General features: G+C 47.2%; 1 protein-coding gene across 1 annotated transcript in view; it reads right to left on the reverse strand.

Annotated features, from left to right (window-relative positions):
• Nucleotides 1-11,236, reverse strand: part of LOC109507374 (receptor-type tyrosine-protein phosphatase F-like) — a 182,987-nt gene that overhangs the window by 98,273 nt on the left and 73,478 nt on the right. The window contains exons 7-10 of the mRNA XM_019856751.1: nucleotides 4,460-4,729; nucleotides 2,761-3,342; nucleotides 2,549-2,682; nucleotides 2,158-2,302 (exon numbers count right to left, since the gene is read on the reverse strand). Of these exons, the coding sequence (XP_019712310.1) occupies nucleotides 2,158-2,302; nucleotides 2,549-2,682; nucleotides 2,761-3,342; nucleotides 4,460-4,729 (1,131 nt within the window). The remainder of the gene's footprint in view (nucleotides 1-2,157; nucleotides 2,303-2,548; nucleotides 2,683-2,760; nucleotides 3,343-4,459; nucleotides 4,730-11,236) is intronic.

The following is an 11,236-nucleotide window of genomic DNA, read 5'->3' on the forward strand; positions in this document are numbered from 1 at the left end:
GGTGGGGATGGGGGGGGGGCGTTATCGAGCAAACGTAAAATGAAAACTGAAGGACAAGCAAACTGAAGGCAAAACAAAAAACAAAAAAAAAAATGGAAGCTTTTTGTTTTCTTTTGAGTTGGAAATTGACAAAAGTATTGGGACAAGTTGCAAGGACAACTTTTGAGCTCTTTGGAGCGATTTCACAGCTATTTATTTATCTATCTATCTATCGATCGGCAACATGGGGTGGAGTTTTTCTGCCTCGTGAGACTCAGATCATTATCTGGCAAACATACTCAATTTGAACCATATTTAGCGCACAGCCTCAGTCAGTGGATATCTTTTCCCTTTTAACCCAGGACAATCTACAGTTTCAGTTCATGTTTGGCACCAACCATCAGTTTATCTGACCTTGTCTGGAGCACGAGGAGCAGAAGAAAACCTTGATCCGAGATGTCAAGAATTTGATTCGTGGGCTGTCTCCCAATACTTTTTGTCCATCACATGTGGATTGTTCACCAAGCAACGTCAGCAATACGAATACAAAAAGCTTCCCCTGACACTAAGATGCAACCTCCGGACTGTGGACTGAGAATATTGCTCTATTACGCGGACTGCTGTGTGTGTGTGTGCATGTGCGTTGTCGCACTTCATGTTACGCACGGGACCATGAAAACAATGACAACAGCGGGGGCAGAATATAAAATATCCCCGAGAATTTTACAGGTCAGTGTTTTCATAAAGATGTAATTTGCCCTGAACGGCGATCTCCCTCCCGTTGCTCCCTTGACGAAGCGAGCAAACAACTGCGTGAGAGTGTGAACAAGTGTCAAGTAATGTTTGCACGTCGTCGCCAAAGCCGCGGCAGAGCCGTGCTGTGGATTTCACCGACACGTGGAAAGTCGCGACGGCGTCTGTACGAAGCTGCTACTCGTCGGCCGTCAACGAAGCCGCAGCGGGAGGCGGCGACAAAGGTCTCGAGTCCAGAGGTACGCATCGTAACACATACGGCATGCGGCCATTTTTCATCACAACACCTATTCCACACCACAAAGGGGAAATAAGATGGCGTATTGAGCGAGCATGCCTACGAAGTGTCCTTCTTAAGATGCAGCGAGATGAGCCGTGAGCTCCAAATGGGAAGCTGATAACTAATTAACCCCGAGGGACATGTTGTACACCTTTTTTTTTTTTTTTTTGCAAGCAATTTTGGCTGCGTAGAATGAAAAGTGTCTGAACAGGCCCAAGGAAATTATTTGAGAGGCAATTTTTGAATGGTCTTTTGTTCCTTAAATGAGCCTAAAATGGCAACGCCAAGACAGAAAGAACATTGGGCCCCGGCGAGGAAAATACGTCCCATGAATAAATGTCATTTTTCATTGATTTCCCATCAAGTATATCGACGCAATCTTACATGTTGACGTTTCAATTTGGACTTGGGATGTTTGTCCTAATCTAGTTTACACCCTCGTTGGACGCAATCAGCAATGTTTCACACTTGTTTTCAGCAAATTTGCTTTACTACCGACCTGATAAGTGTGCACCGTTATCCATGTTGCGCTTCATTTTTATGTTCGCTCCCCAGATGTTGCTACGTTGCCCGCTTCCAAAAGTGCCACCAAATTTTCATGGCTTTTTTGGCGCCATATTATTGTCTTGATAAAAGACAAATCAGGAAACAAGGGCGAGAGACGAGCCTCGGGGGCAAAAAGCGTGCAAAAAGACACGAGACGTGAAACCAAGATCAGATTAAAGATCACGTTTTTCTTTCTCTCTCGTTTAACCGCACGCATTGACGACGAGTCAGCCAATCGCATCGAAAAACATCAAGGGATTCATGCAGCACATGCATGGCAGGAGTCTTACTAGGTGGATTCTGACGATACGTGGCAGGGACACATCAAACCTACCTTTGACGTTGAACAACAGAGCCCGGCCGGCCCTCCGCTGAGCGGACAGCGTTAGTGTTTGTGACAAGGATGGCGAATGCGCAGACAACATTTGATGCTGTGCTGAAATTGACTTTGACATTTGGGTAACCCGCGCTGTCTGCCACTTTGGTAACTCAACTTTGCGTGTTAAAAGCGATGACCTCGGCCGGCTGGCGGGGCGACTTTTATTTGGTTAGCGGCGGGAGCGGGGGGAGATAAAACAAAATCAAGATGAGTGACTTACTGGACTGGGCCGTGCGAGCTTCGATGGCCTGGGTGTAGACGCCTAAGCCCATTTCGGAGCGGGCGGCCAGGGAGAAGCGGTAGAGCGTGTCGGGCTTCAGGCCGTCCACGGCGTAAGAGCCGGCTGGATCGAAGGTCACGTGGATCTGTGAGTTGTGAAAATTCAATCTCACATTTCCTCATAGGACAACGTGAACACAGAAATAATGGAAACTGTTTGAAAATGTTATTTAAAAAAAAAAAGGGTGGGGGGGGGATAACCCAGGACTGTCGCATCCATTTTAGAGTTTACAGATGGGCAAATCCCCAATACGCACCAGCTCAGTGTAAATCCTCAAGCGGAAAAGGTACAATAGTCGACAGGCAAATTGGTATTCATCCGTGTTTCTAACCTTGTTGTCCGTGCCGGCCTCCCAGTACTGCAGCTCGTACTTGATGATGGGGTCCTGGAGGGGCCACAGCCAGGAGAGCAAGACGCGGGTGTCCAGCTCCGTTTCGGCCACGAAGCCCGACGGCTGGGATGGGACTGAGAGAAACGAGAGATGAAGAAGCGAACGTAGCCAAAGACGGACCGGCGGTGGGTCGGGGGGGTTTGGACGCTCACCTCCTTGCTGCGTTTTGACCTGAAGCACCTCGGAGGGCGGGCCGTCCCCCACGGAGGTGAAGCCCAGCACCCTGAGGCTGTAGGTGATGTCCGGCGTCAGCCCAGAGATGGTGGTCAGGCTGCTGTCGTCCGTGTTGTGCTTGTGCCAGGCGCTGAGCGGCGCCGCGTGGTCTGAGCTGTAGTAGATGCGGAAGCCCCGGATGTGCCCGTTGGGCTCCTCGGGCGGGTCCCACTGGACCAGCATGGTGGTGGCGCTCAGCATGCGCGCTTGGACACGGAGCGGGGGCGACGACGGGGCCTGCTCGCCCGTGCGCGTCGCCACCGGCTCGCTGGGCGCCCCGCGACCGATGTTGTTGACTGCCATGACCCGGAATTCGTACTCCGAGTAGGGGCTCAGGCCGCCAATGCTGTAGCGGGTCGTGGCGACGCCCTCCACCTCCTGAAAGGCGTTATCCGACGCCTTGGCCCGGTACTGGATCATGTAGTAGGATACCGGTTCTGGGTTGCCAGAGTCCCACGTCAAGGTCACGCTGGTGGCAGTTCTTTCGGTCACCACGAGAGAAACGGGGGGCTTTGGCAGGGCTAAAAAAAAAAACGATTAGTACCGGCTTTAATGAAGGGTCATATTGTGAAAAACTGTTTGCATACAAATATAGCGGCGCCTTAATGTGCGAGTGACATCCAGGGCTGCCGGACTACACTGTTCGAAATGAAGATGTAGAGCCACAATGAAATATAAACAGACACGTCTCCCATGTGTGGGATGTCGTTAGTTATGTGGGTCAAATTCTCGATCCTTGCGGTATTTCGACAAAAGCATGCCAGACATTTTGTTGGAATGGGTCATTTAGGAGCTGAAGGTTGTGATGTTTTTAATCCATCTGTGAAGGCCTGTTGCATACTGTTAACTCGTCCTTGACATGACGCCGGAACTACTTGAACTCAAAGCATAAAACCACAACAACCAAAAGAAAACAAATCACATTTTTAGTGGATTAAAAATTGGTGTCATTTTTAAAAAATAGATAAACTGGAGAATTTCTGCATGGGTTTCTTGACTCCGAATGCGGCTTTTCTACTGCACGGCCTAAGGCAGTTGGTTTTCCGCTTCAAAACATTAAAAATTCTGCAAACCATGACCCAACAATCGAGAGTAACGAGTGTCCGTTGGTCAAGGGATGAATTGTATCCAAGAGTATGCCATCAGCAGCAAGGAATGGAGCGCTACAGCAAAGTGGACACTGTGGACCCACCGTAACAACAGAATAAGCTCAAATGTTATCGATGACAAAGATGGCAAATGTGCCTGACCAATGAGCACGCAGCAAGAAGAATAGCCGCGTTAGGTGAAAAACTGCAGCGAAAAAACAGCGTGATGCACTTAAGTCGAGACTGTGGACTATAAAAATGCAGCAACTTGGTGAGCTCAAATCCTCGCCTCAAACGTTACGATGACCACGGACAGATTTGTCCGACCTTTGAGCATTCGGTGTTAACAACAATGAAGGAAAGATATGGGTCTGTTGGGTAGGAGAGAAATTGCATCCATCAGGAGACTAAGGGCAACAAGAATATGGTTGTGTTGATTGTTGTATGTTTTACTAAAAAAAAATATAAATAAATAAAAAATAATACTAATAATGAATAAATAAAACAGCCCCACTACCTGGGAAAAAACTTGTATAGCGAGTATACGCACCTTTGACGGTGACCTGCGCCGTGGCTTCGATGATGCCCAGCGAGGACATGGCCACGCAGGTGTAGTTGCCCGACTCGCGGATATTGGTGACCTCCAGCACGTTTCGGCCCATGGGCATCTCCTCTTCGCGGGTCAGCTCCTTCAAGTCCATCATCCACTTGACGTAGGGCATGGGCGAGCCCACGGCCACGCACGTCAAGTTGACGCTGCCGCCCGGCATCACCTCCTGGTTGGTGGGCGGGATGGAGAACCTTGGCGGAACTCTGCGTACTAAGGAGAAGGGACGGGACAAAAGGATGACAGTAGTTCGGATTTGATAAGTACGATGATGCTTTGCCCTTGAGTTTCGTCTTGTTTGGTGAGTCACGAAATTTGATTGACAAAAATTGATTGTGCTGTTTTGAATTTGCAGTAATAAAAAGAAAAAAAATGCTGGTCAGAAAAGGAGTTCACACTTGGACATACACAGTACATCAAAGTTCTTGAAATTTGGCGACGCCCACATGTCTGCAGTGGGATACTTGCTTCAAATTTGGTGGGTTAGATGTTTAGGACACTCTTATCTTTAAAGAACCCCCAAGAAACGGCCCAAAAATTATTATTACAAAATGGCTGATTTGAAGCAAAATGGGCACGGGTTCATTTGTGGGTTGAGCCATGATAGAATTGAATTGCCTTCGGGCTGAACAATTAATTGCATTTGCAATATGATCACAATTTGATGAAACGCCATTTTATAATCGTAGTCTGCCATTTGACGGGACACTGCGTTATTGAGAAGCGGAGTGGGAGGGGGGGGCACGGAGGCCTTCAGAGCAGGCAGATGGTGCGCGAGCTTTCAGTCACGTCTCACAAGTGTCTAACTTGCTTAAGCTTTTGCACATCGCAAGATTAAAAAGGATCTCCCCGCGGGTGGAAAAAAAAAAAAAACAATCGCAATTGGATTATTTTTCAGAATTGTTCAGCCCCAAATTGCCTACCAAATATCATAATGCGCTGTCAAAGTGGTTTTGGGGGCAAAAAATAAAAAAAAAATGGCTATCGAGCCAAGTTATGAGGGCTCCTCGGAAACCGTCACTTAATTAATAATCAAACTATGCTGCCATGCTCAGGCGACAAGCAATGCTAAAAAACGAAAATATTTTGTAAGTTAGCATCAGCTGGCTGCCAAGGGGATATCGTTGGATAAATCTAACCCAAACAGGCTTGGAGGGATGAATTTTCAAAGCGGCTCTGGGGCCACAACCCAAGCAATTTTGTTGGGTTTCGGGGCTAGCCCCACAAAAGGGAATGAAATCCAAAATTTGCAATGGACTCTTAACAATCGGTGCTGAGCGTTGCATCACTGAGGGACCGTGCAGTGAGGGCATTGTTTAATTTCTCCTCCCTCTCGCCTTCTCTCTCTCGGCTTGCTCGCTCTTTGTGCAGTGGTGAAATGCAGATGGGCTGACATTAAAAAGGGGTTCCCATGGAGACGAGAAGGCCCGCTGACGTCGCCCAGGGACAAGGCAAACACTGACGCGGAGGCTCCAATGAGGCATTCTGAGAGGCCAAGCCCGGAATAAAGAGACAGACAGCATTTACATAGGACTCGCTTCCACCATTTGAATCCAAACGGACAAGAGATGCCTGCCTTTTCGAAACACTCCTGGTAACTTTTTGGTAAACATCAGACAGAGTAGCGAAAACCAAACTTTTGGATCAATGAATCTTGAAGCCCGGAATGAAGAGAACGCTTGAGAGGAGGAGCTGTGACCTCTTTTGATTACGGAGAAAAAGGAAGCAAAGTCAAACATTTAGCTCCCCAGCGGGATGCCATTATAGCTATTCCAACAACGCTAGCTGCAATGTATTCCAAACGCTACGGCATAAAGCTATCCCTGCAGATTTGATTCTGCTGCACTCCCCCGCACTATGGCAGCATCTGTTTTCCTCTGCAAAAAAAAAAAAAAAAAAGCCCTTGACAATAATTGCACCACTCTCGTCTCCATCAAAATACAATTTTCAAATTCGAGTCCTCCTCCACCTTCCCTTTTCGCAACCTTTCACCCCGCCCCCTCCCCGCCGGATCGAATTTCTGGAACTGGAACGTCAATACAAAGCACGCTTGGTATTGCTTTCATTCTCGTGTGGAATTGAACAATAAAAAAAAAGCACTTTTTTGAGATTCTAGGCAGGCTGTTTGGACTATCTGCTATATTTTCATGAAAAATGTTGATTAAAAGCAAAATGGTGTCCCCTAAAATATAGCTTATAGCTTTGCTCCGAAGACTACTGTTGGCATTTTCGTTTTTTTTTTCCCTTCTCGCAACATGGGTCATCAAATTTGTTGAGATTTTCAATCAATGGCACTCTTTCGCATTCCCAGTGTACTTGAATTCAAAACTTAATTTGTAAGCAATCGTAACCCACAACCGCCTCCCTAATCCATGCCCAACCCTTTCCCACAAGCCCATAACAATATGGCTCATGCCAACCCTGACCGTTTTCACACCAACACCTCACCGCAACCAATATTTAACCCTTCCACATTGGATTATGACACATCCCTTCGCCCAGTAAACCCTCACCTTTAATTTTACCCTGTAACACCAAAACGAACCCTAACCCTGACCCATATGGTAAGGCCAAACCTTGGCCCCTAGCAACAACCCTAACTGGGGTTAGTTGGGGAGCGGGTTGTACTTGTGTGCGCAGAGCATTAAAGACCTGTTTTTTTTAAAAATGATTATTTATAAATTCATTCAAGCGGCATCTCATCATAATGCCCATAACAGAGTCCGTTTTCAAATACAACGAATTCAGAAACAAAAACACAGGGCTCGGTAAAGGTTTGAAAGGAAAATCTCGGTATGAAGCCGATTTGGACATGCAAGGGACTGGAAAGATAGAGAACTAAATGGTGCTCGTCTGGGAACAGGACAAGGATGACATTCTCAAGCAAGGCATGCATGGGAGCTTCAGAAAGATAGGGGGAAGGATTCGCAAGTACGCCGGGAGGGAAGAGGAAGAGGAAGAGGAGGAGGAGGAGGAGGAGGATGAAGGAGCGCCTCGGTCCGATTTTCGCATGTCAACTGATCCGCAGTATGACTAATATATGACGAGCTGGTTCTTGGCTACTTGTAGCCCTGTGACCACTGGTGTCACTCCCATTCACTGAACCTGAAGTGAGTTTTGCACACCACGCACAACTCACAAATAAGGCCCCGGGAGAAGAGGGCCTAATGCGAGACCATTACGCTCAAAGTGTCTGTTATTCTGTCATGATAGCGCAGACTTAACAGCGCTAAGAGGAGACAGTCAATGGACCCTGCGTATTTTGAACACTTAATGCCGTGAATAATTCATGGTGCGCGCTTAAGTTTGGAGAGGTGCTGCGGAACTAAACGACTGCAGGGCAGGTAATTGTTATCGATTCCCTGGCCGAGTCTCTAACGCCGACGAGAGCCGCACGCCCGGACGGGCGACGGGACTCTATCAAAACCACCAAATAAAGCCCCCGTCTGCACTCAGCCCGGCGTATCTAGAAATTTAACGACCCTTTTAAAGCGCCCGAGGATTGCAAAATGTGTTCCGTCAATCCGATCAATCGGGACGGGCAAACCCTGCAGCGTCGGCAAAGCTCACCGATGAGTCCTCGCATGGTGACGGCCGATCAGTCGTCATCTTGGTGCCAGTTCATTTTTAAACGCTGAACCGGTTGGTTCCTCATTATTGAATCACTCGTCATCTCTCGGATGTTTCTGAATGTTTTCGTGGGGGTTGGGGGGGGGGAGTATGCCAATGGGAGGCGGTGCCTATGCTGTTGTTTTATCTCCCTGACAACAGCATCGGGAGTTGGGTTCCATTACGAGAACACCAAACCAACCAGTTGGCGGAACACAGACGCAATCAATCGCAAATGATGAGCGAACAGACAGGAAGGAACAAGGCAACACAGATCGACAGTAACAATGCCTTGAGCAAACTGCACAAGATTGTGTGTGTTTGTCAAAGTTGACAGAACCTGTTTTGGAAGGGGAATGACAGTGGACAGACAGCATGCGAGGAGAGGAGGGTGATACAAAAGCAAGGAAATTAAAAGGGAGGAGATTCCCAATCCTGGGAAATGAATTTCTGGGGTTCCTCATCAAGGTGACCTAAAATCGGTGGCAAATTAAAGAGGCGGGCGGTGGGGTGGGGTTTTTAGAAGTCAAAGTCAACCAACCTTCACGCTGATCTGTTCGCGGATGAAGTGATTTGGATGGAGGTGAGCAATGGAAATGAAGAGTGGAGAGCAAGACAACACACAGGTGAAAGACAACACTGTCATGGAGAACAAGTAACACGGCTCGGATGCGAACGTCGGGAGCTGGACGGAAAAGCATCGGATTTGACCAACTCTCCCCAGATGGACAGTTTGGTTTGGAATAATGCATGAATTCGGTCATGCACAGGAAGTACAGATCGAGGAAGCTGCATTTTCACTTAAAATACAGCAAACTTTTGGGTTTTCTGGCTGCTGGAATAAAAAGTCTCTGCTCTGTGGAACACGCCGACAAAGTTCCTGGACACCTTGAAAGTAGGACCAACCAACGAGGCGGGTCTCAAGTTCTTGCAGTCCAAACACACAAGGGTCGAAGTTTGTAGTTTGGGGTTGAAGTTTTTGCACTCATTATGGTCCTCGTTTGCAGCTTAAACATACTGTGTGTGTGCGCGTGTGTGTGTGTGTGTGTGTGTGTGTGTGTGTATACAGTAATCCCTCGTTTATCGGGGTTAATGGGGACCGAAACCACCCGCGATAGACGAAAATCCGCGAAGTAGCGAACCGCCCCGTATAGGTATATGGACATGTGTATGAGCATAAATAATATTTATAATGTATGCCATTAAAATAAATTTAATGGCATACATGCATGTTTGTAGTAATTAACATTACTTAATGCTATATACTAATATATTTAAACATGTATAAGTGAGGTTGGGTTCGTGTATGAATAACGAAATACAGTAAACACATGTATGTAGTACTGTATATATGTTGCTCTATGTGACTTGCTGTTGTTTTGCTGACTTTCACTGCCTCTCGCGGACCTTTTGTGGACTTTTTGCGGCATTTTTGCATTTAAAAATGGCCGCGATAAACGAATCGCGAAATAGCGAGGGATCACTGTGTACACACACACACACACACACACACACACACACACACACACCACACACACACACACACACACACACACACACACACACACACACACACACACATATATATGTAATACACATTCGTGACGGCAGAAATGCTTCAAATAAACATGGCCCCTGAAAACGGGGCTCAGGGTCCCCTCTTTTCGAATGACCGTGTATAAGAATGTTTGTCCTGCCGACACACAGAACGAAGACATTTTAGTCAAAATAACATACAAGGAGCGAGCGCGGCACTTTATCCATGTGACATATGGACACGTCATATGGATATATGAAAAGGGGCAGGCGCGGACGGGAGCGATTCGGCGCCGGACAAAGCGCTTGATAAATGAGGACGCTTGTCATTCTGACCACGCTGATCAAGTCCTCCGTTTCCCAGTCACCGACAGCGACCCCCACCTGCAGCACCTACGGAACGCTCGTCATGGACAGAGGTGTGCAAGGGCGCGCAGCAAAAATAAGACATCCCCCCCCTTCCTCCCTTCCGTCCTCACTCTGAAACACGAAGACATGATTGTGCTGCGGCTATAAAATGTCCAGATGGGTGCGGGAAGCAGAAACCCTCAGTCAGGAACGGGATAAGATTATGGTTGTCAAGTGATAGTGAGCTAAAATGTCTGTCATCATCCAAAGTGTCCAAATTGTCTTAATTTTTGGTTGTATTTTTTTTTTTTTTTTAAACGTAAAATGAAAACTGAAGGACAAGCAAACTGAAGGCAAAACAAAAAACAAAAAAAAAAATGGAAGCTTTTTGTTTTCTTTTGAGTTGGAAATTGACAAAAGTATTGGGACAAGTTGCAAGGACAACTTTTGAGCTCTTTGGAGCGATTTCACAGCTATTTATTTATCTATCTATCTATCGATCGGCAACATGGGGTGGAGTTTTTCTGCCTCGTGAGACTCAGATCATTATCTGGCAAACATACTCAATTTGAACCATATTTAGCGCACAGCCTCAGTCAGTGGATATCTTTTCCCTTTTAACCCAGGACAATCTACAGTTTCAGTTCATGTTTGGCACCAACCATCAGTTTATCTGACCTTGTCTGGAGCACGAGGAGCAGAAGAAAACCTTGATCCGAGATGTCAAGAATTTGATTCGTGGGCTGTCTCCCAATACTTTTTGTCCATCACATGTGGATTGTTCACCAAGCAATGTCAGCAATACGAATACAAAAAGCTTCCCCTGACACTAAGATGCAACCTCCGGACTGTGGACTGAGAATATTGCTCTATTACGCGGACTGCTGTGTGTGTGTGTGCATGTGCGTTGTCGCACTTCATGTTACGCACGGGACCATGAAAACAATGACAACAGCGGGGGCAGAATATAAAATATCCCCGAGAATTTTACAGGTCAGTGTTTTCATAAAGATGTAATTTGCCCTGAACGGCGATCTCCCTCCCGTTGCTCCCTTGACGAAGCGAGCAAACAACTGCGTGAGAGTGTGAACAAGTGTCAAGTAATGTTTGCACGTCGTCGCCAAAGCCGCGGCAGAGCCGTGCTGTGGATTTCACCGACACGTGGAAAGTCGCGACGGCGTCTGTACGAAGCTGCTACTCGTCGGCCGTCAACGAAGCCGCAGCGGG

The sequence above is a fragment of the Hippocampus comes genome, unplaced genomic scaffold (genome assembly GCF_001891065.2).
Source record: "Hippocampus comes isolate QL1 unplaced genomic scaffold, H_comes_QL1_v1.1 scaffold105, whole genome shotgun sequence".
NCBI lineage: Eukaryota > Metazoa > Chordata > Actinopteri > Syngnathiformes > Syngnathidae > Hippocampus > Hippocampus comes.